This window comes from Aedes albopictus, chromosome 1, assembly GCF_035046485.1.
Source record: "Aedes albopictus strain Foshan chromosome 1, AalbF5, whole genome shotgun sequence".
NCBI classification, from domain to species: Eukaryota; Metazoa; Arthropoda; class Insecta; order Diptera; family Culicidae; genus Aedes; species Aedes albopictus.
In genome coordinates this window covers 35,405,947-35,430,606 of record NC_085136.1, presented here as the reverse complement: position 1 = coordinate 35,430,606, position 24,660 = coordinate 35,405,947, and the positions used below count along the sequence as shown (strand labels likewise).

Here is a 24,660-nt window from a genome sequence, read left to right as displayed (position 1 = left end):
AGTGGCCGTAAGGTCGAAGACAGTGTAATTGTCTTTCTTCTTCTTCTTTTTTCTGGCCAACTAGCACCGTTCGGCGCCAGTTGTGTTTTACGTCGGCTGGGTCTAGGAGCTAAGCCTTAAATTCCGACGCCCCAGGGAGACAGCCACCACACCTGAGGACCCTACATATCGAACCCATTAACACATGGGCCGGGACCTACGGCTTTACTTCCTATACGAGGGAAGGCGTGATCACGGATTTTATGTCTCAGAAAATCCCATCGGCGTCGACGGGAATTGAACCCCGGCCGACTGGGGTGAGAGGCAACCACGCTTACCACTACACCACCGACGCCGACGTAATTGTCTTTTAAAAGGTAAACAATGCAGAATAACTGTACCGTATTACCCCGCTAATACGACACCGACTGTTGTCGAAAAACCGGGGTAAACTTTTAATTCGACAAACTGGTCACCCTACACCACGTTGCTCATTGAAATTTGGCAACTCTATTTTTGTTTTTGTTTTGATTTCCGGATTTGTTATGAAACATAATTTCAACAGATATTGCGGTGGTGCGAATGAAAAGCTCGTTCTTTTTACGATTGTTGTCATCCTCAGTCGATTCCGGTTGGTCTCCAGGCGGTTTGGGCGTCAAATAGGGTATCGGGATGCTTCGTTGGCATAGTTCCCTCGTTCGGCCTATCTCAATGTAAACCAAAAACTCAAACAAACACGCATAACTGGATATCGGAAAAGCTATGCGCAAAATAACTGTAACAGTTTGTTTCAATTTTAGCACTTTGGAACATTAAAATTGAATGAAAATGTCACTTTGTTTAGCTTTTGTAGACGCCATGATTCTTCGGCTTAGTGGGTAGTCTATACACATGATCATAAATGGCATGATTCTGAAACATTTCGAATTGGCTTTTCAATAACTGAACGTTTGATGCAACGGTCAAAGACGCTATTTTGAACTTGTGTATTTGTTTTCAACGAATAATAACTATTTTACAAATTGAATGTGGGCCGAATATTGAGGACATTTTTTTTTCACTACGTACCCAAATCTTGGCCCATCAGTAAAGTGACGTCAAAAACAGCGATAAAAAGACGTCAACAACATTTCTTGCGTAAGAACCAGGAAGAAAGATTTTGTGTGCGGTGACTGTAAACATATAACACAATAATAGGGTTGCGTTGTTTTAGTTACTAGATTAAGAAAGAACTTTAGTTTACGTGATTTATTTATAGTTTTTTTTTTTGATAATTTGGCTATAATAATATAATTTAAAAGTAAACAGAGATAATACTTCAGCACAAATATTGAAAAAATGAAATAATTGGTGGTACTAGTGCATGGAAAGCAATAGGCCAACGTTGTATCCACTAATAGGCCAATTTTTGTACCATAGACCAACATTGCATACCATCGCATCGAAGCTTTTGAACTTAATTGAGTAAATTCTTGAATATTTACGTTAGTTTACTTTCAATTGGTGAAACATGCATTGCCTAGAGTGTGTAATAGGGTCGACATATTATTTCTAGTGCTATTAATTCATGAGTTATGGTCAAAATTGTCAAGGCGGCTTGCGAATTGGGCCAAGGAATGGTACATATACCCTAGCACCAAAACAGAACTTCTGGAATTAGCGTCTGCAAGAAGAGCTGCTGCGGGTGCGAGTATAAGCCCAATATTGAACTGTTTTGCATTTTCAGTGTACATCGCTGTGACATTTCAACACTTTTTAATTCGACATGTGTTGAATAAGCGGGGTACGAATTAAAAAGTATCGAATTAAAACGTGTCGGACGAGCGGGGTAAGACGGTATTCAGCTGTTCAATTTTCGTCAAAAATTTACCGCACACGGTATTCCAAATTAAGTGTGTTCTCTCTGCTCTGGATCCCGGCATAGCGGAGTTTGAAATTTTACTTGACGACTAGCGCCACCTAGCGACGAAATTACAAACTAATTGGTGAATCACCAGATTGTTATTGACTTCCTAAACAACTTTGCCGAAGACAACACTCATCTATCTGTTCTGGGTTCCCAGGTAGAGAAGTTTGAAACTTTACTTGACGACTAGCGCCAGCTAGCGACGAAATCATAAACTAATTGGAGAATCACGAGATTGTTCTTGGCCTACTGAATAGATTTGCCAAAAACAGCATTGTTCCAAATAAAGTAGATCTTGAGATATCGCATGTGATAACTTAGTGTACATGGCGACCATATTCTACATAGCGCCTCTAGCGGCCAGATTGCCAACTAATTGGATGTTAGTTGGCATTGTGTGGTAGATATATTCTAGTGCTACAACTTTGCCAAAGAAAGTATGGTACTATCTTGGATTACGCCTGAGATATTCGCCCACACCCCCAATTAGGCAAATCCTAATAAGCTCTGGGATTCCTACAACACGGACAGCAGTGTAACATGAATCCGTGTAATAGGTGACCGTGTAGTAGGAGTCTAAACTGTAATGGTTTAGCATTATGCAATCTACACAGTGTATTCTGTGTATCATCGCCTTTGACGTTTTCCAATCGATACCGATCTAGTTTCATTGCTGCTGTTATTTGTTATGCTGTGATTGTAAAGAGTTTAAGGTGTTTACGAATTTTTAAGATTTGTGCTTTTGAAAGCGTGAGTAGGGGTGCAAGTCGGCCATTGTGGCAGCCATATTGGTACTCTCTGAAGTTTCTCCTTAATCTTTAAAGTAGCTACGTTTAAGCTGTTAGTACACAGGGTCAAATATTTGTCCAAAAAGAAACCAATGCTCAAACATCTTATTTGACTCGATCGAATTTTCATTAGTGTCAAACTGATGTTGTTTCTTGAGTTCTTTCCTTGTCAAATATTTGACCCTGTGTACTACTGGTCTTAGTATAGTCTGCAGCCAGGATCGGTATATTCGCCTCACTCCATTCATATTCACTCCTCTTTGCTGAAGCGAATCGAGAAAGATGCAGCAAACGGATTGTCGTGATCAAACACGCAACCCCATCAGCAGTGGGAAGCGATGTGCAAGCTGCTTGACTTGGATATTCGTTGCCGTTCGTCGCAGTTTGGATCGCAAGCGAATGAATGAATGGCGAATGGTGAAGAATGCTGGTGAGCGATCGAAGCGGCTATTATCATAACTAGAAGAGAATTTCTGCATGTAATGCATACATTTTTAGTTTATTGTTGTTGAAATGCTAGATTAGCAAAGAAAACAATTCGAAAACATCGAAAAATCGTATGCACAATATCAATCGTTTCACTCACGAATCGCATCACCGCTCGCTCGCTTACGATGCGAATGTGGACGAATGAGTAGGGGCATCTGGGGTAATACGCACTGTCGAGGCAAAACGCACCCCCTTTGTTTTTCAGGGATTATCGGTTTTAGAGCTTTGAAACCTTATCAGTCTAATAGAACGTCTTAATAAATGAGCATCTGGAAAATTTTACATATCTGCGTTACGTAATTAGTGAGAAAAATGAATAAAATTGAAAAGCACGATTCTGATGTAATTTTCCCGATCGTTTGTCGAATGATTTGATGGTGAAAACCGACCAAACATCTAATGCTGTTGTGTTTATTCAGTTCATTGAGGGCAATGTTAAGCATAGGAAAAATAACTTAAACAGTAATCTACGTGAATTATATGTTTTAAACTATTTTAGTTTTTGCTATTGATTGGGGCAATATGCACTCCATTGGTTGGGGCAAAACGCACCTATAGAAAACAAGCTATAATAATATCTATGAGTGCTCTGTAAGTAATCGCAAACTAAATTGAGCTATTGTTTGTCTTAAAACCTTATAAAACATGCATTTTGTCTAAGAAGTAAAAAGATTTCTAAACTCGACGGTGCATCTTGCCTCAATGTTGTGGTGCGTCTTGCCCCTTTGTTTGAGTGCATCCTGCCCCATTGTTGTAGTGCATTTTACCCCGAGCAAGGGTGCATACTGCCCCGCATAAACATACGAAGCCGTAATGTTAGTCTTTACAAAAAACGTTATTTTCAAGAGCTGAACTGTATTAAGGCTGAAATTTTGTTTGGTTTCTCTTAGAATGAAAGTATATGCAATGAATGCATGCATTAAACCAATAAATTATTGCCTTTTTATATGCATTTGGACGCATCTTCCTTAAGGGGTGCGTATTACCCCAGAATCCCCTAATTTCCAAGTGTGGCTTCCCACCGTTCGCCGGAGTTTGCTGTCGTCGCTGACAAGAAAACATACAAACTAAAGTGACAACCGTTCGCTGCTGACTGTCTTCGAATGTGGAAGAAGATGAAAAGTGGAAATCAGAAACCCTGTGCAGTGTGACTTAAGTCCATGAACCTTACTTTCGTAAGGGGAATTTCTGTCTAGGAAACCTTGTGAACCTGGTGTTTATAACTTTCTAATCTAATCTAATCTAATACAAACGCAGCCAGTACGAGAAAGCATCCTGGAAAGCAATCGAGTTAGATCATGCCCGATTACTTTTCTTGTCAATATTGAGGCTTGCAGCATATCAAAGATATGACACAAGCGTCAAAGCGGCCAGGCCTACTGCGTTGTATTTGCCGCAAAGATGATTCTTTGAAGTACCTCGAGTTTTGAATGATTGTTCTTTCGTCGAAGTAATTCTTGAATCTACAGGGGAGGAAGGATGCGTGGACATACCGTACCAAACGCTCCACATTGTATATGGTCAATATGGTTGAAATATATGTAAATGAATGTGTCATATTGGATGATATGTTATGTAAATTGGAAAGGTCTCACCCATTTATTGAGTAGCTTTGTAGTACGACGTCGATCCTACAATTCGTTGATTCAGGAATCCGCTGCGACACTGCTATCACTATAGAAACATTCAAACAGTAACTACAACTCACACAATTTGTCATCGCCAGACCATATGCCGGGTGCGTACACTTTCAAACTTAACTTATCTGAACAAAAAAATTTCTCTATACAAAAACACGCGAACATTTCATCTAATTCACATTATGAACGACACCAATAGGAAAACAAATTGTGAAGCATCACCGCAGGTGGAAACTGATTTTCATCAACAGAAACTGTTTCAGCTCGAGATCCATGATATACAAGCGTCAGCTAAACGCAGAGAAACACAAATTCTTCACAGCATATCTTCTGAGGCGCTAAAAGATTTCTTCGATATTTTTTCAAAGGGAACTTGCACTTTCCACCATTTCACCAGAGGAATCCTTAACTCAAACTTATTCTTCAAACGTTCTTGCACACTAAAACTTCCCGGCTGCACACGGGTAATGACGACGCACTAACAAATCGACGGTAGCGCTATCAAACCGACACGAGAAAGGTGGCCTCCGGCTACTGACTGGCAGCATCGTCACTGCAAATCACACTCCAATCACTTTGCAAGCGCTTCTCAATGGAAAACTATCCGGAAGGCATAGCGCCACTATTAACGATTCGGCCGGCTGATTTAAAACAACGCGGAGACGAAAAATAATAGCTTTCAGTAAAAAATCAAAAGCCAAACTCACGCGTCATACCTCGAGCATGTGTGTTTGTCAACAACGAAATTGTCGCTACACTCATCTCTGAACTAAATAGTAGAGATGTATATGCTGTTACAATTGACGTATCTGAATCCTCGGTCAACCAACTGGGATCTCTGTGCTGTGATTTGGTTACGGCCAAGTTTCATGGATACTCACCATCTATTGACACCCCACTAAAGTGATTTATTTAGATGATGCCGTTGATACTACAACGTCCATCATCATGGAAGCTTTTGAAGAAACTTGCTGTCTTCGGTCTACGAAGACTACAAGTGGAACTCTGATCTGGCAAAGCTATGGAAACAATGTAGGAAGCGTTGGAACAGACCCACGTTCGGCGATCCGACTGGAAAGCCTTTGTACAAATATTTCTAGTTTGAGTGATGTTAGTCGGTTGAGCAAAACCCTTGCGAAACCTAAGGATTCCGGAGTAAACGAACTGCGTTTGGCAAATGGCGATTTCAGTTCCTCTGATAAGGAAGCTCTGGAATGCTAATTCAGTACACACTTCCCCGGATGTGTGGAGATTGCATCTTCGAGTGAAGATTATGTCTTTTAGTAGTTACGGTTCTCTGGTCTTGACTCGGAGGATCGTAACTATAGAATCGATTGAGAGGGCACTAAATAGCTTTATTCCTTTCAAATCTCCTTCCGAAATCTTGGCGGGATATTACTGTTAAGTTTATTCCTAAATTGGGTCGTGCCTCGTATGAAAAAGCAGAGTTGCTATTGAGGCAATTCAATAAAAACGGTTTTCCTACTTATAACATTGTTAGTTGATATGTACATCAGCACTCTTTTCAACCTGATGCAAAGTGCTCTTCATGTAGTTGAGGATTGGTGTCGCCAATATGGCCTTTCGGTTAATCCGAGTAAAACATCTAATTGTTTTCACAGGAAAGGCGAAACCATAATAGCTTGCGACTTTTGCGTCCCTCGATTCTGAAATCGATGTGACTGATCAGGTAAAGTAAGCTGAAGTTATCCTTGAATCCAAAGTTTCCTGGACACCTCACATTGAATTCAGAATCAAGGAAGCTTGTATGGCCTTCGGGCGATGCCAGCGAATCTTTAGTAAAACTTGGGATTTAAAACCCAAATATGTACATCAAATGAGTTTACACAACTGTTATTCGACCAATATTGGCTTATGGATGTCTTGTGTGAAAGCAAAAGGTGAAAGTGAGAACGATCCAATCAATATTAGGCAATCTCCGAAGGATGTGGCTGTTGGCGATAGCTGGAGCGTTCTCTTCAATTCCTACTGCAGCACTCGAAGATCTCTTTGACTTTGACGTTGGTTCACTTCACATTCATCTACAACAAAAAGCACTTTCTTGCATTTATGGACGTCCTACTAGGTTAACTAGAGGAAACTCCTGACCTCGTTGTTTCCACTTTCGGTAAAATTGAGAAAAAGTTGTTCTTGCTCCAGTTGATCTTGAGTTGGTTAAATATTTCATGAAAATCAATGTTAAAGTTCTTCAACTTTAGTGTTGATTAAAATTATTCTTGATCGGTAGCAGAAAATCATGTTTTGCAAGCATGCGACCCCTTTTATAATTTATCTGTTTAACTAACAAATCGCAACATCCGTCATGAATGTAGAGGACGTAACCTCAGTCGTTTGTTTAATAATGGAATATTTACTGATGAATTACAACACTCATTGCGATAAAGCTGATAAGATACGATACCGCTTCGCTCATACCCAAACGGCCATAAGTCTTAAAGCAATGAATCATTCGGCGCCACTTATGACCGACCAGCTATATCTATAACAATGCGTGAGTGATCAACGGTGGTCGCGACGAATGGTCATCATCGCTTATGCAACCGCGCGAATTCTTAAGCCTAAACTATCCTAACCATCGTACAAACACGTCGTGACACAAGAAGGTCCAGTTATCCAAACAATAACACTCTCGGATGATATGTAGCACTCGCAACGGAAGGTGAGGAAAATAAACAGAAACTCGACTACTGCTGTGTTCCTCCACCAATTCGGGGTGTCCACGAGTATCACGAAAAAAAAACTCAAATTTCTAATTGAATTAGCCAGACTTTGCTGGAGAGAGATGAAATGGTGCGATGCGATGATTCGCGATGGTCACACAGGGAGTTTATTGGCATAGCAGCGACGTGGCGGCGGCCGGCACCGAAACGCTTCACTTGACTTCGTGGTCAATATTTTCCCGCAGATTGCATTGATTTATCGACTTTAGGCCAATCTTCTTCGACTGGTGTGATTTAGATGAATCAGTATAGTGTTTGAAACGAGGGCGTAACTGTCGTGATGGATTTTCCATCATGGGAATTCAAAAGCTTCTCTGAAATAATTTGAAGGTTCATAAATTCCTACGATTAGGCACTGAAGGTTGGTTAAATTTTAACCAATGAGAGACATGAGTTTTTGCCATACTCGAACTACAGGCAATCGGACTCGAAGACTCAAAAGCGTCTTTCAATCATAAAAAGTAGACCAGCGTATGGAATGATATCTTCCAGTATCAATACGATAGGTGGTATCATATATGTTATATAGATTACAATCGATACCATACGTGTTATGATAGTATGTTTGATTAATAAATGATAACCAGTATCATAATTCAATTGAACAATATCGTTATATTGAGGTTTTCTTCCTTGTTCAATCCACAACACCGCAACACCCGAACCGATCGGTTCGATCATCTAATCAGGTTTGTATTAGGCAATGTCCTCTATGTTTGGTCAATGTACTGTAACGTGTTTGCTCATCGGGTGGGATTTCAGGGTCGTTCGAAACTTACTTTCCTCATACACAAACCGTGGAGCCGTATCAATTCGAGCAGGAACGGGTGGTGAAAACCATGCCCAAAGAAGTTGCTGTTGTAGAAGCACAGATAACTAATACTGCATGAAAGCTAAAGTAAAAAGGGGGGGGGGGGTAACACCCGACACAAAAGATCTAACGAACAGCGAGGAATGAATGTCCCAAGCTGGACCAAAACGAATATGGTAAGAAGTGAAACTTATATAACCCAGGGCTGCTTTCTTAAATAAGCTAACGCTGAGGCTAATACGTATTTACAATTTTATTAACATAGTATTCTATGACGTCACATGGGGTGGGGTTCTTACTTGTGCGCTGCAGCGGATCCGGAGTGTGGGTTACATAGCTGGCTTACCGGCCTTCTGCCGGTGGGGTTCGAGGTTATGTTCGCCTTTAGATGTGATCCGGCCCTGGGCCGGCGGAGTTGATGGTAGACGGATGGTTTCCGATAAAGCTTCGACCATCTGAGTTCCAAACCTAGGAACGGAGAAATTCGGGCGGTTGGACGGCGGAGAATTCGGCCGTTTCCCAAAGCACTGTAGCATGAGCTCTCCGCAGAGTGTTCCATATCAAACAATAGGTTTCTGACGTTGACCGGGTTTTCAAAATGGCGGTTGGAGAATGATGCCGCCAAGTACAGGTGGCCAACGACGCTCGTCCTTGACGGAGCCGGTCCGTCCGGAAGATCTGGAGCTCTGTCTTGGAGAAAGACATAGAAAAGAAAAAGGCCCTTTTCGCTGGACCTGACCACCACATTAATCACCCGTGACGTCATTCCTAGCCTTTACACTTGTTGGCACAGTTGTACACTAAAAATTTACCTTTTTCTTGTTTTAAACTGTCCTTGTGTTTCGTTCTTTTGTTGTCCTTTGTCTAACTGTTCGTAGCTATAAGTTTTTAATCAATTAGTTTTAGGTTATAATTTTCCATTTTGCTCACACTAACCATTTTTGATTTTTACATTTAACACAGTAGTTTTGACATTTACACAGTAGTTTTTACTTTTACTAACACTTGTGCTTGTACTTTTTAATCCTATTTTAAGAAAAGAAAACCAAGAATTAATATAAACTTCACCGCACGAGGTTCTTTTGTTCTGACCTCAAGAAACTATTTCTACACGCGCACTGCACTGTTCGAGGATCAATCGTGGACAAAGAGAAAGATGTTGGTCAAATACAGCCTTTTATAAGAAATCCGTTTTCATATTTAAGGTTGTATTTGACCACTATGCTTTTATGCTGCATTTTGGCAACCATGATCTATCGGTGCACCATCTGTGGGTTGGTACAAGAATCGGTCTAGTAAATATTTTTAGGCCTTGTTCACACTACTCAGATTTTGACACACTCTGACCTGGCATGATTGGAAAGCGGAACGCTCACTCACTCGCGACGTATCGACTATAGTGAGTTCGATTAGTTCCTAGTGGTACTTTTCAAAAGGGTATATTGGGGTTCGGGAGGAGAATAAGGATTGATGGTGGAGCCAGCAAGAAACTATGGAACCACCGGTTACAGTACTCCCCCACTTATCAGAAAATAATAAAATTCCCATTTCGCGTGCTTTTTCGGCTCCACAAGGTGACTTTTCGTAACTGATCCATCTCCATCATCACCATTAGGTATCATCGCCTGCGAGTTCGGTGCCTAGCTCTTCCATGGATGCCCAAAGCTACACACTTAGAAAAAATCATGTAAATTTCCGTCACTCTGGATGCACATATTCAAGCAATATGACAAAATTTAAACGCCCAACTGACGTAATTTTCTATCACATTTGACTGAATATTTAGTCATATGAAACGTAATGATGCACGATTCAGAAATTGTTTACGTCACATTGAACTCAATTTTACAAGAATGACGTATTATTAAGTTAGAAGTCCTATAAATTTACGTCATTAAATTGTTTACGTCCTGTGTAATAAATTTACGTCACGAGTAATTTTGATTTTTTCGTAGTGTGTACACTTTCAAACGAAAGCAAACGCGCACTTCATTCGTTCAACCAGTCAGGTTTCATTTCATTTGATAGAGCAAACAACCGCGGAACCACGAAGGAGAGAGTGAGGGTGTTGTTGGCCCGGTATCAACAATAACAACAATGGCTGCGTGTAGCAGCGTGTACCATAGTATAGTAGTTGAATTTATGCGATTCACATAATGAACCAAAGTCTTGTACCACCAGCAACAACAACAGTGATGGTTAACCGACTCATTTGTTGTCGGGGTCACACAAAGCAGCACATACTAAGCTCCCCCACCGAGCTGCTTTCCCTTTCTTTGGTAAATGGCGTTCATTGTTTTTTCGAAACAGAAACGAATTAGATTTGCGATGCGATGAGCTTATTCCATTTATACTGCTGGGAGAATTTCCACCGCATCTTAGAAAAGTTTTTCAGCATCTCATAAACATTGCTCGTTATGTCTACATTTGCAACAGTTAAGTTGTTCTGGAATGCCAGTAACAGTTTTTTTTTATTCCTACAGGAGATACTTCACGAAATTATCCATGGATTCGATCTCAGATTCGTTCAGGAGCTTCTGGATTCCTTTCAGAATAATTTTTGTATTGGATTAGAATGACAACTGCTGTGGAAACAGGGTCGCGATTGAATCCTTCCCTGTTCCAATAGATTCCGAATCCTTCAAGAGTTCATTCTGGGAATCCTTCAGGAATTTCGTCTATAAATCTTCTGGAAAATCTCTTATGGATCTTCTGGAAATTCTTCAGGAGTGTTTTTTTTTTTATTATCCAGAAGTTTTATCTGCGAATCCTTCAGAACTTCCTTTTGAATATCTCGAGAAAAATCCTATATAAGTCCCTTCTAAAAATTACACAGAAATTTCTTCTCGGAGCAATCCTAGAGTTCATTCTGAAAATCTTCCAGGAATTATTTCGGGAGTCCACTAGGAGTTCCTTCTAAAATTCTCTAGGACCATTAGTTGTGAAATAGGAAGTGTTCATGGTGTGGGCTCGGAATCCGTTTTTAATTTCTATTTCGCAGAACCATTACCTGTACTGTAGATTAGTTTAAGTGTTGGTCTATAGAAAGAAAAGAAAATCTGCTCCACGATCAGTGGTGTCTCGTAACCTCACTTTTTACCTGTTCAACGACCCTAAAACTTGCAATTGCGGGGGATTCAAGATCAGAATCAAATTGCAAATGGACGGAAACGGCTATTCTCGTCATTTTTTTTACAAATTTTAAGCCAGTTTGTTAAGAAAATTCAAGAATTTACATTCGTTGAACAGGTAGAGTTGAGGTTAGGGAATCGCCACTGTCTACGATGTATCATGTCGCCTTAGTAAGACTAAGATGAATGCTACGATGCCCGTGAAAGATAGTCTGGACCAAGGTCTGGACAGTTTTTGACCGACCCGGCAGATCAATTGAAACTCGAGCTCGAGCACTTTGGAAACCTTTTCGAAGTATCGGCAACGCCATCAACACCTCAGAATTATCCGCCAAGGGTTCGACGCATTCCCGTGTCAACAGCGAAGCTCCTTCATTGCAGGAGATAGAAACAGCCATCTGTAACATGAAATCGAACAGAGCCCCGGGGGTCGATCTCATGTCAGTTGAAATGCTCAAAGCTGACCCTGTAGTATCTGCACAATTGCTACATCAATTATTCAACATCTGTGAAACCGCGACATTTCCGGCCAACAGGATGTAACCCGTTCCTGATAAAGGTACCCAAAAAGGGTGACCTGACTGTATACGATAATTGGCAGGGCATCATGTTACTGTGTATCGTTCTCAAAGTCCTCTGCAAAGTGATCCTGATTGACGGAGAAAATTGACGCAACTCTCCGACGGCAGCAAGTTGGATTTTGTTGCGGACGATCCTGTGTGGACCAGATTGTAACAGTCCGTATCATTCTAGAGCAAATCAATGAATTCCAAGAGTTTCTGGATTCACAAAACAATTGGATCTCCAATGTGGACCGCCATCGTCGATGTCATCAAAAGCCGATAGCGACAGAAGTTCTGGAGCGGAAGTGGACGTGAGTCGGCCACACTCTACGCAGGCGCGGAAACGAAATCTGCAAGCAATCGTTAGATTGGAACCCAGCAAGACATCGCAGCAGAGGCAGACCTAAAGGCTCATGGCGGCGCAGCCTCAACAACGAAATAAAGCAAGTCGACAGTAATTTGAACTGGCCACGGGTCCAGGCGATGGTGGGCAATCGCCGAGGATGGAGATCTTTCAAGTCGGCCCTCTGCACCACCATGGGTGCTCAGGACTGAAAGTAAGTAGTTTAAAAGTTCATTCAGGGACTTTTTCAGAAGTTTCTTGTAGAAATCCTCCAGTACTGCCGTGAATCGCATATCTGTCCCATTTGCATAGGAAATCCAGCAAAGATGGGACTGATATGCGAGTAGTTCTTCGAAGAATCCCTAGAAATAAATAAATAATTAAATTTTAAGACTAAGCTCCAGAAGGAATTCTTGGAAAAGTTACAGACTAGACTCTTGTAAAAATCCCCAAAAGAACTTCTGACGGAATTCTTAGAGAAATCCCCAGGAGGAATCCATTAAACAACAAGGAGCAATCTACAGATGGCAGGAATAATGCCAGCAGGAACTTTTGGAGTAATATACAGTTGGAGTTCTTTGAGTAATCGCAAGATTGACTTTTTCCTGAACGACCTCCCCCAGACAGCATTTCTGGAGTAATCGGCATCGACCGCTGGAGTACCTGCAGTAATCCCCAGACGGAATTTCTAAAAGAAAACCCAATAGAAACTCCTGGAGAAATCATCAGATGAAGTTCTTGGAAAACATATCCGGAGGAATTTCCCAACATAATCCACAGGAGGAATTTCCAGAAGGAGAAGTTATCCCAGCACAAAATGCTAACGGGAAACGAGAAAAAATGGGTTATTCGATAACCAGTGGGTGAATTCCGGCGCACAATTTCTTCGAAGAGAAGAAAATTTTCTTACTGGTGGGCAATGGAAGAAAATTTCTTCTCTTCGAAGAGATTGTGCGCCGGAATTCGCCCACAGGGGTGAAATGTTTTTCAAGTCCTCAGATCCGACTTCAATCTGTACCCAATTTGATTAGTCCAGCACAGAGCCGTAGCGTGGTCCCATGGCGCCCTTGGCAAGCAACCAGATTGGCGCCCCACATTGTTAGTTTGCACGAAAATGTAGTTCTTATTTTTCAAATCTTATTTCTCTTATACGAGATAAGTACGTACATATTTTGCATTTCAAGAATCAGACCAGCACAATAATAAGAAATGACACATCCTTACATAAATGATGCATAAATTTCTTCAAGGCATCTTACAGTGTTTATTATTATTATTTTATTTTTCGAATTTTTCGTTCGACGGAATTTTGTTTTAGAAAATAGTTTTAAGTAACTTATAAGGATCTATTTTATCAATTTTCGGCGATTAAATCAATTCTGAAGTTAAATCGAAATATTTCCCAGAAGATACGTTAGAAAATATTCAGTAATATTTAGACAAACCTTGGACCAAGATGAATTACTTGAAAAATTTATATATGAGTTTTTTTGGAATCTCTGAAATTCTTCCTGATAGAATTACTGAACAAAATGATGCAGGTATGTCTGAAGAAATTCTGCTGGAAAATGAAATGAAAATCCGGCAGATATTTCAGCAAGAATATCCAATGGAATTCATGTAGTAACTCTTGCAGGAATTCCTAAAGTAGTTCGGGAAGAGATTACTGAAGGAATGCCTGTAAGAATTTGTGGAGTACCACTGGAAGAGTTTCTGAAAGAACACTTGAAAGAATTTTTGAAGGAATCTCTGCAAAAGTTTTTCAGCGAATCTCTTGAAGATTCTCTAAAAAAAATCTATAGAATGTTTATGAAGAAATCCCTGAAAAGCTTCTGGAAGGTTTTCAAAAGAATCATTTGGAGAAATTTTGTATAAAATCAATGACAGATTTTCGAACGGATTATCTAGACAAATGTCTAATAGAATTCCAAATGTATGATTTATTGAAGGAACTTATGAGGAAATTTATAAATGGTAGTAATTTATGGAGCAATCTCTACTAAACATGGGACAAATTTGGAAGGAATCAATGGAAGATTTTCTAAGCGATATAAGAGCTTTATTCTTTCATAAGAAATCTATAGAAGACTTTCTGAAGAACTAAGTTCAAATTACTTAATTTAAAGAAACTTATAGATGATTTTCTAAAACAATATTTATCTGGAAGAATTCTCAGATGCATTTCTGGAGGGATTTCTAAAGGAATCTTTGCAGGATTTTCTATAGAAATCCATGGAGGTATTACTGAGGAAGTCTATTTAAGGGTTTCAAAGTAATCCTTAAAGTTATTTTTGCAGGAATCTCTATAAGAATTTCTGAAGGAAACTCTTGAAAATTCCTAAAGAAATTAATTGAAGGTTTTCCAGAAGAAGTGCAGGAAAAAGAGATATTAAGAAATAGAAGATTAAGGAATTTTTGAAGGAATCTGTGGAGGAATTTAGGAAGACATATCATTGTAGAAAATTTACAAATTTATCACTGAAAGTTTTTTTGAAAGAATGTCTGCCGCAATTTCTTGATGATTATCTAATTAAATCCGCAGAAAAATATCAGGAGGAATCCTTTCTGAATAAATTCCTAGATATCTTCCTGAATGTTTGAAGAAATAAAAGAAATATTTCAATGAATTCGGTGAAAATCCTCGGAAGTAACTTCAAGACATTTCCCAGTAAGAATGTTTAGAAATTTTTAGAAAGATACTTTCACCAGAACTATGAAATCTTTGTTCATTAAAAAAAACTTAAATTGTTTCTCAAAATAAACTATATGGTAGATAAATTCCCAGGTAACATATTATCAATCTCAAACACTCAAATTGTGAAAACTTGATAACATTCAAGAAAATAATAGCACCATCCAGTTTTCTTTTCTAGCCTTAGGCCTTTTCGACGCCCCTCTGAGGCTGGCGCCCTTGACAGGGGCCAACCTGGCCAACCGCACGCTACGGCTCTGGTCCAGCACTATTTTTTTAACATTTCTCATGGACTTTTTACAGTTTCCCTTGCAAATTTCACCAGGTGTTGTTAAAGTAATTTCTCTAGAAATATCTTCAATGATTCAACAAGAAACTCTTTGAGAAATAGATATTTCTCCAAAGATTCCTCAAGAATTTATTTGTTCTTTAAGCATAAGCTTATCAGGAAATTCTGTCAATATTTTCGCCAAACAGCTTATAGCTTCTTTTCATACATGTATTAATTTATACCTATTTATACTATCCACGACCTTGAAAGTGATCTCATTTGGGGATTGGCGATTATGTCAGTTTTGAGCAATTAAGGACATCGCGATGAATGCTCTTATACAATGATTTTAACTGAGACTAGTGAGTTAAGCAGCAGTTAAGAAATATGAATAGCATGTAGAGTATAGTAATGTAATTGGAACGATGTATTTTAATGGTTATTTTTAGCCGTACATGTATGGTAAGTTATACATACTAGTATAATAAAGCTTACGACGAAAATTATATTCCGATTGTGAAGTCAAGTAAACCCAGTTATCTTCGCATGCTTCAGTGCATTAATGCACAGATTTTGACTGACGAACGAGAACGATTTTTTTGCAAAGAAGGCTAAAGAATCTGCAGGCACAAAGCGAACCGGAAGTGAGCGTCGCCGCCGTCGAATGTCGTATGATGTCAGTAGGTTCGTCATCATACATAATTTCACACTGCTTACACATATTACGTTCCGGCAGAATTTGATGCAGGATATACAACAAACAATTTGCCAGGAATGTTATTAAAAATAACCCAAACATTTTTTCGGAAAATCTAATGAATTTTGTCCAGGAATCCCTCCATGAAAACTTTCAATGTATCCTTCACTACTTTAACCACAAATTTGGAAAGGAAATGGAATAGAAAATAATCAAATCAATCATCAAAAATTCTCCCCCAAATCTTCCAGAAAGTCTTTTCAAGTGTGATCATTAGGCCTGTCCAGCTTTTCAAAAATGTTCTCTGATTCTCAAGTCCACCCCCATATTTTGATTGGCATCCTAAAAGAAGTAACTGGTCAAAATTTCAGCCAAACCCATTGAAATTAAGAGGTGCATCAAATCAATTTTGTGTTTTTCGACTATTTTTGAATTTCAAAAAATCATAACTACACTAAAACATGTCAAAACTTGATTCTTTCGGCAGAAATTGAAAGCTATACTTGTTTGCTACAAGTTCTCCGAACCACGTGTGCCAATAAAGTTGAAGGAAACATGTGTAATTACCACATTTGTAATCAGAAAAACCCTAAAAAGTTGATTTTTCGATGATTTCGTGTTGGAACACCCTAATATACGTAATAAGTTTGATATTTTAAAACGGCATCATATTCTCTCATGTTTTTTGGTTATTTGCTTCTTTGATACCAATGCTGTAGGAGTTGAGCAAAAAATATTAAAATTCGGGAAAGCCAAATGTGGCCTAAAAACTAGCTTTTTGGAGGCAATCACGCTGTGGCGCGAAATTGTACTGAACGTAGTAGCTTTGCTTCCTTGTAGTTTGCCTTGGCTACCCCCTTCCACGGGTGATAACAAACAAGCGTGATGACAGGTGTTGGCTATCATATCAGTGCTGACGCGATGCCACTTTTTGCGCGCCAAAGCGTGATTGCACCCGAAAAGCTAGTTTTTAGGCCACATTTGGCTTTCCCGAATTTTAGTAATTTTTGCTCAACTCCTGCAGCATTGGTGTCAAAGAAGCAAATAACCAAAAAACATTGGTGAATATGTTGCCGTTTTGAAAAATCCAACTTATTACGTATATTAGGGTGTTCCAGAACGAAATCTATCAAAAAATCAACTTTTAAAGGTTTTTCTGATTACAAATGTGATAATTACACATGTTTCCTTCAACTTTATTGGCACACGTTGTTCGGAGGAGTTGTAGCAAACAAGTATAGCTTTCAATTTCTGCCGAAAGAATCAAGTTTTGACATGTTTTAGTGTAGTTATGATTTTTTGAAGTTCAAAAATAGTCGAAAAACACAAAATTGATTTGATGCACCTCTTAATTTCAATGGATTTGGCTGAAATTTTTACCAGTTACTTCTTTTAGGATGCCAATCAAAATATGGGGGTGGACTTGAAAATCAGAGAACATTTTTAAAAATCTGGACAGGCCTAGTGATCATAAAGTTCTACATCTTCAAGTAGAGCTCGCCCAAAGTAATTCCGCCAGGTACTGCTTTTAAAGTCCCGTCAGATATTTTTCAAAGTTCTTAGAGTAATACCTTGTAACATCACTGAGAAATCCAAAAGAAACTCTTTCAGAAATTATAACATTTGTAATTTTATATCCTGCCAGAAAATAATAAAATCTCTTTTAATTATTTCTCTTAAAGTTTGAGTTGAATTGAATTCTAGAAAGTTCTAGTGCTTCTAGTCATTTCATTCAAATGTTTTTTCTCGAAATCAGTGAAATATCTTTAGAATGACAAATTTCATGTCTAACATATGTGGATTTGATGGTAAAATATAATTCCATGATAATTCAAACATTTTATCCTATATAAAATGTACCTAAACTGTATAACAGGCAACTATTGAGTAGCCCCTCGGTACAATCCATGTTTCAGCTATTTTTCTTCTCAGGTTTTCAGGACCATTTTTTGGAGACTCTGATTCACCAACTTTTTCTTGGTGCAATCAAACAAAATAAAAATACAAATAAATAAATAATAAAACAAGAATCCAGGGAGGCGTTGTCTGATTGTCAATAGCCGCACACGATCTGGTTTACCTCTCCCGTTCTTCGCCTCCCTGGTTCTTCCCTACCGTCAATGTATTGTACACATATCCAGCATACAATCCCAGTCGTTCAAGAGCACCACCTAGCGGTCAACCATCCGCCCAGGGTAGAATCTTCCTCCGGAACATTCGATCCACCGAGCAACCAAAACTTCGTCGCCGATTTTCCACAGTATAAAACACTTCCAAATCGAAATCTTTTCACTTTTCGGTTCCGAATCTGCGCGATTATTAATCGGAATCAACCACCCAGCAAATCAGACGCGTCACTATACACTTACATTTTTCTTTTCCTTCCCTCGGATGACTGCGTGAACCTTCTTTCCACACAACGCACCAAAACTGCCACCCCAGCAAGGAATCGGTCGAGAAAAAAAAACACCAATCTTCTCACCTTAGGTCAAAATCGGAAACGACACCGTTGCACTTTTCACTTCCTTCGGCACTAGAGTAGTTCGAAGACGACGACAAGGGTCACGGGAACACGAATATTATGCACCGCGAAGGAACCTCCGGGAGATCCTCAACTAAACGCAAAAAAAACTTTCTTCCGCTCACTCACTGCGCTGATCTGCCACCAAGCCAACCACCGACGAGACGACCGTGTCCGTGTCTGCTTCGTTCGAAAGCGAAAACCGATTTGATTGGATTTTCCTTTGCGTGCGGTGGACGTTTTTGTAGGGTACTGCAAGCACCTGATCTAACCTCACTTTGTCTGACAGTTCAGCGAGCTTGTTTACAAGGTGTTAGAATTTTTAACCAGCGGCGAAAATGAAATTTACGTTTTCCGTCCCGAAACCATTATGATAAGGAAATATCGATTATATTCATATCTTTTAGTACAAAATTATTCGTCTAATTACCGTTTAACTGAAATTTTATCAAAAAACAGTTTTGCTGGATCTCCGCCAGAGACTAAGTCCATGTAAACAAGCTCGCTAAACTGTCAGTGCACGGCTGCGTGACGTCATCTTGCAGTATCCTGTTGCGTTGCTCGCGAGGGTTGGTTGCGTGTGTTGGTGAGAGCGCAGTGCTTTTTTGAAAACGTTTTGACAGCACGCGTTGACAGTTTACACGGTTAAAAAGAACAAACCAAAATTTGGTTATCCTTCAATGTCAGGGCTGCCAGATTTAAACTTATGGACTTCGGCACGAATCATAGGGGCAAGACACTGTACAAACGAGAGCAACTCTGTGAGCCCTAATAAAAATCAGGCCAAACATGTCTAAAGGTCCTATCTGCAGTAGAGGGGCTCTCTTTGATTTCCCTCTCTTTCGTTAATATCTCAGCTGTTTATTTGTATTGTGATTGTGTCTTTGCATTGAACGATGGCCAAAATAATCGTCTTTTCATTTGTACTGCTAAAATAGTTGAAAAGTGTACCATTACATTGCAATAATTGAAAGAGAAAGTAAACAAAGAGAGCCTCTCAAATGCAGATAGTACCTTTTGAAATGTTTGGCCTGAAATGTATTATACACTGGTGATTAGGTGAATGATTGTATCATTCCGTGTTTAATCAAGATGATAGCCCGAAAGGGTTGTTAAGCACGTTGTATCATATTTTTCTATTAGGAAGATTCTGTTACTCTTTTTATCGATAATCGACGAAATTTCAGGCCAAACATGTCTAAAGGTCCTATCTGCAGTAGAGGGGCTCTCTTTGATTTCCCTCTCTTTCGTTAATATCTCAGCTGTTTATTTGTATTGTGATTGTGTCTTTGCATTGAACGATGGTCAAAACAATCGTCTTTTCATTTGTACTGCTAAAATAGTTGAAAAGTGTACCATTACATTGCAATAAATGAAAGAGAAAGTAAACAAAGAGAACCTCTCAAATGCAGATAGGACCTATTGAAATGTTTGGCCTGATTTGTTGAAAGACATCCGCGGATGTCTTTTTCAAGGGCCCTTAAACCATACACTGAAATAAATTTTGTTGTTGTTTCCACCGAATCCATGGTAAAATTAAGAACTGTACCAACAATTTTCAACCGAATGCAAAATTCTGTTAATTGGGTTGTTTAGTGAATAAAATATTGCTATTTTCTATAGCCTAATCGAAAGAGCTCATTTTTCTGAGTATAACGTGATTTTATTGGATTCCAACACCTTTGTTTTGATGGTTGAATCAACAAAACAGTTTTAATTTTCGTGGATACAATGACAGTTCAATCGTTAAAGTGACAGTTCGACCCGAACAAAAAAAAATCTCCATACAAACTTTAAATGCATTTTAAAAATAGTTCCCGGACTCCAAAAATTATGAAATTTTGGATTTCGACTAATTTTTGGCCGGAGCATCCGATTATGAAATAATCCGGATACCCCTAAAGAACCCAATTGGGTTTTTAAATTAAGAAAAATTCAATGATTTTTTATTTTTAAACGAAAGAGCACCTTTTTCTGAGCCGCTATGATTTTTTTCAGATTTTTAGAGATTTTTTTGGTACCTAAAATCAATTTTGAACAGATTTTTTAAAAACACCTTTTGACAGCTGGGTAACTGCTTGACAGCTCCGCTCAGTACAAAATGCGACGAGGGGTGATTCGACAAATCGCTCCCATACAAACTTCAAATTGATTTTTAAATAGGTTCCTGGGCACCAAAATTGATGAAAATTTGGATTTTGGCTCAGTTTGGCATGCAGATTCAGAATATGGAATTATCTCAACACCACTAAAGAAGCCAATTGTACTGAAACATTGTCAATATTACCACAGACGAATTTATACAGACGTAAGAGTGCGGTTCAAACCACTAAAAAATTTCGGTACCATGTTTTCCTCTTTTTCTTTGGGCATGAGTTTTCCGAGGGGACTTGTGATTACCGTTTTGACCTTATTTTTATGCATTGACCTACCCCTCCTCATCAAGTTTTGACAGTTTCTACCCTTTTTCGCCTGCTTTCGCCTCGCTCGCCTAGCAATGTTTTGTTTACATTGTTTATGTTTGAAAACATGGTGCACGGACTGAAAATTTCATTTAATGTCGTTTTATTGGTTTCGATATGCATTTACCTGCTGCTGTAGAAGGCAGTTCCTCATCCTGGGCTTCAGTGGAATGTTCGTGCCCAGCGGAAACCGGAAAATATCTTCACCGAAAGCCGATATTCGTCGTTGGAAATGGTAAGCAAAGAACCACCCTTGCTGCTGAGCTGCCGCCAGCAAATATCCCATGGATGAGATTACACCAGTTCTGGCTGCGCAATCATATTTCATGCAATCGTTGATCAATCCTTTTTTATCCTATTCGTCCTGTTTATTTCACATGTGGGCTCGGGTTGGACGAATGCTGGAAGCTCGTGCCGTGTCCCAGTGCATGGTGGGCCAGAAGGACGCCCTGCGGGCTGCCGGCCTGGTGGTGCAGATTGTGCATGAAGGGAAGATAGCCGGGCGGTGTATTCTGTTGACCGGAGAGCCTAAATCGGGAAAAACGGCCATTATTGTGAGGATGCCACAGGCGCTTGGCAACGAAACACCCTTCACGAGGATATCCGGTTCGGAGATCAGTGGAAATTCAGATCGATCGTCCGGCTTCCGGCACGGGGCAGAAGGTTGACAATTAAGATCACGTATATAGAGACAAACTATAATCTCGGAAACAAGATCATCCAGTACAGTACTTTATGAAGGAGCAGATTTAAGCTGGGGATGTCATTACGATTGATAAGGCTTCCGGGAAAGTCAGGAAACGGACGTGAAGGAGTTACGATGCCACAGGAGCTCAAACAAGATTCGTCCAGCGTCCGGAGGGAGAGCCACCGACGAACCGACGTGACAGCTAGAACAAATAAATTCAAATTTGTTGTCCGCGACGCCATGATGAAAAATAAGCGAACACTATCGCCACCTCTATAACGGCCCGCGATGGTTTGATAGCTCGACACCGAACCCCCGTGTGTTCATATAGGAAACGGTTCGCGTCTGCGCTGATTTGACAGAAGCGATCGCTCGCTTCGGTGGTCGACCGTTAAATTTGGGGGGGACACTTTTGAATCACCACTGTCACGTCGGTTCGTCGGTGGGAGAGCTGCAGGAACACAAGGAAGTGGTTCACACGGTCACGCTTCACGAAATCGATGTAATCAATAGCAGGACACGGGTTCTTGTTTGCAGGTTACACCGGTGAGAACAAACAGGAAGTCCTCGATCAGATCATGGAATGGTGCAAAGAGGGTAAAGCGGAAATCAATCCCGGAGTGTTGTTCATCGACGAGGCCCATATGTTGGATATCGAATGCTTTTCCTTCCTGAACAGAGCTTCGGCAAGCGATATGGCCCCGGTCGTAATCATGGTCATCAATCGAGGCATTATCAAAACCCGTGGAACCAACTGTCGCAGCCCGCCCGGAATTCTAATCGATCGAATGAGCATCATTTGAACGGTTCCCTACTCAGCGAAGGAAATCAAAAAAGTTCCAAACTGCCTCTTTTCGCTTAACAGTCCCATGTGATAGGAAACCCAACAAAGATAGGACTGTTATGCGAATAGGGGCAGTAAATGTTTGGTTATTGGAAGGATTACATACCAGTTTGTGCAACGCTATTCAATCGGCTTGGTCAGCAAGAGACGCAAGGCGGCCACAGAAAAGGATATTCGGAAGGTGTATTCCCTGTTTCTGGACGAAAAGCGTTCCAGCAAGATCATGGTGGGGCTGGCTCACCGACACTTCCGGTCCGCTTTAGTGCTTTATGCATCATTGTGGCCAGGTGTTGCTCTAGTTTTTCCAACTGTATTGTAAAGCATGAGCGGTGATCCTTGGCATTCTTGTGTAAATTGGGGTAGGTACTCGAAATGTTGATCGATCACCGATTATTACTGGCAGATGCAGTGGAAAGTTTGTCTTAATACGTATCAATCGTCTCTGACAAACGAGAAAAACTGACTTCACTGATTACCTGTCTCTGAGCCAAATTTGGTATAGAGTCTTCAGTCTACGATTAATCGCTTCATGTTTGATTGAGGCTCCAATCCAATGGGTTACATAGCCGCTATCCGAATGAAGAGAGTAATGTTCCGCGTAATAATCACAAATCAAAAGAGGTGCGGTATATTACGTGGAGCGGATATACTGAATTGGGTACCAGACCAAGTCCCTGCTGGTTGGCACGAAATAGGTGAGCCATAGACAATAGAATCGTCAATGTCGTAGGGCATTGTATGTGACTATTGTCGAACCAAATTGTCCAATCAAAATCATAAGCGGCGTCCACTTAGGGAACGTTCAAAAATTACGTCCAACATTTGGGGGAGGGGGGGGGGGTCTAGCAAAGTGTGACAGTACGTGTATTGGGTATAGGGAAATTGCGTGACAGAGGGGGGAGGGGGGGTCTACAAATCCCGAAAAACGATGGACGTAATTTTTGAATCTTCCCTTACACTAAGCGCATAACTATGTTAGGGTCAAGATTAGGGTGAAATCATTGGTAAAACATAATAACACTCTTTTAGTTTGTGTAGTTAGTTGAACTAGAGTTAACTTTTTTATTGAGACATTTTCTGTAGGTTTATTCTGGATTACAATACAATAGCTGCCCTTTAACTGAATTATTTTATAACAGTAAACAGCATTATTCCTTCTTGATTAAAGATGTATTAAAAAAAGCATTTCAATGTGGACATAGAATTGCGAAACTATACATCTGATCAGATATTTTCCCGGTATTAAATTTGTGGAAAGTCAAACACTTACAGAACATAGTTTGTGGAAGATGGTTTCTAATTCTGTGTAAGACTTGTTAAAACGGGATGCCTGATATGTACTGCGGACAAATGGGCTGGAAGTACTGAGCAATCACAATTACTGTCGTACTAATCATATTAAATGCATGCTTTTCTACTTACATCCCGAACGTCGCCAACCGGCAAAGAGGACATGACGAAAAAAACGCGAGATGGCCCTAACAAAAACGGGAAAGGCGATGAACATGGTCACCGATGCAACGATATGGAAACAAAATAGATGAGAAATTATCGACCAAATCATAATCTATGAACATATCGCTAATGTTCTTTATCATTCTTTCTTTTTCTCGTTTCAGCAACAAAATCGAAACCTCTCTACTATCTCTTCATTTCTGCCTCTTCCCATCCTATTCCCACATCTTCTTATATCCTCTACCCCATCTATTTAATGTATCTGACACTTGTTGGGACTGGTAACGCCAGCGCCTGCCTGTGGAAGATCCCGGTGTGCTAATTCGGTGTAGGACATGTTAACGGGGGAGGCTTAGTAGGTCCACATCTGCCTACAAGCAGATGGGCTGACAGTTGTCGGCCTGGGTGTGGACTGAGCAATTACAATTACAAAAAGCGTTCCAGCAAGATCATGAAAAAGAACCAGGACGAGTGCTATTCTACGACGACGACGACGACAGCTTGTTACAGGTGGAACAACAGGCAATGGAAGTAGAGACCTACTGACTAATCAATCGTTGTATAAGGTAAGATAAGCTTTGCAACCATTCGAAAAGATATGTGTTTTATGTATGGATTCCATACTAATTATTATAACGA

At 40.0% G+C, this 24,660-nt stretch overlaps 2 protein-coding genes across 5 annotated transcripts in view; one reads left to right on the top strand and one right to left on the bottom strand.

Moving 5' to 3' along the window:
• The window catches only part of LOC109428515 (ras-related protein Ral-a), a 74,001-nt gene extending 55,214 nt beyond the window's left edge, over positions 1-18,787 (bottom strand). For 3 of the 4 annotated variants that reach the window (XM_062844360.1, XM_062844357.1, XM_062844359.1), the window contains exon 1: positions 18,421-18,787. The gene's annotated coding sequence lies outside the window, so the exon portion shown is untranslated. The remainder of the gene's footprint in view (positions 1-18,420) is intronic. The other variant, XM_062844358.1, reaches the window with a different exon arrangement.
• Positions 18,788-21,411: 2,624 nt separating this feature from the next.
• Positions 21,412-23,354, top strand: LOC109431845 (ruvB-like helicase 2). Its single transcript, XM_062852526.1, is given in 3 exon segments — positions 21,412-21,697; positions 22,172-22,238; positions 22,240-23,354. Coding segments are annotated over 3 exon segments (999 nt in total). The 3' UTR covers positions 22,886-23,354.
• Positions 23,355-24,660: the final 1,306 nt, after the last annotated feature.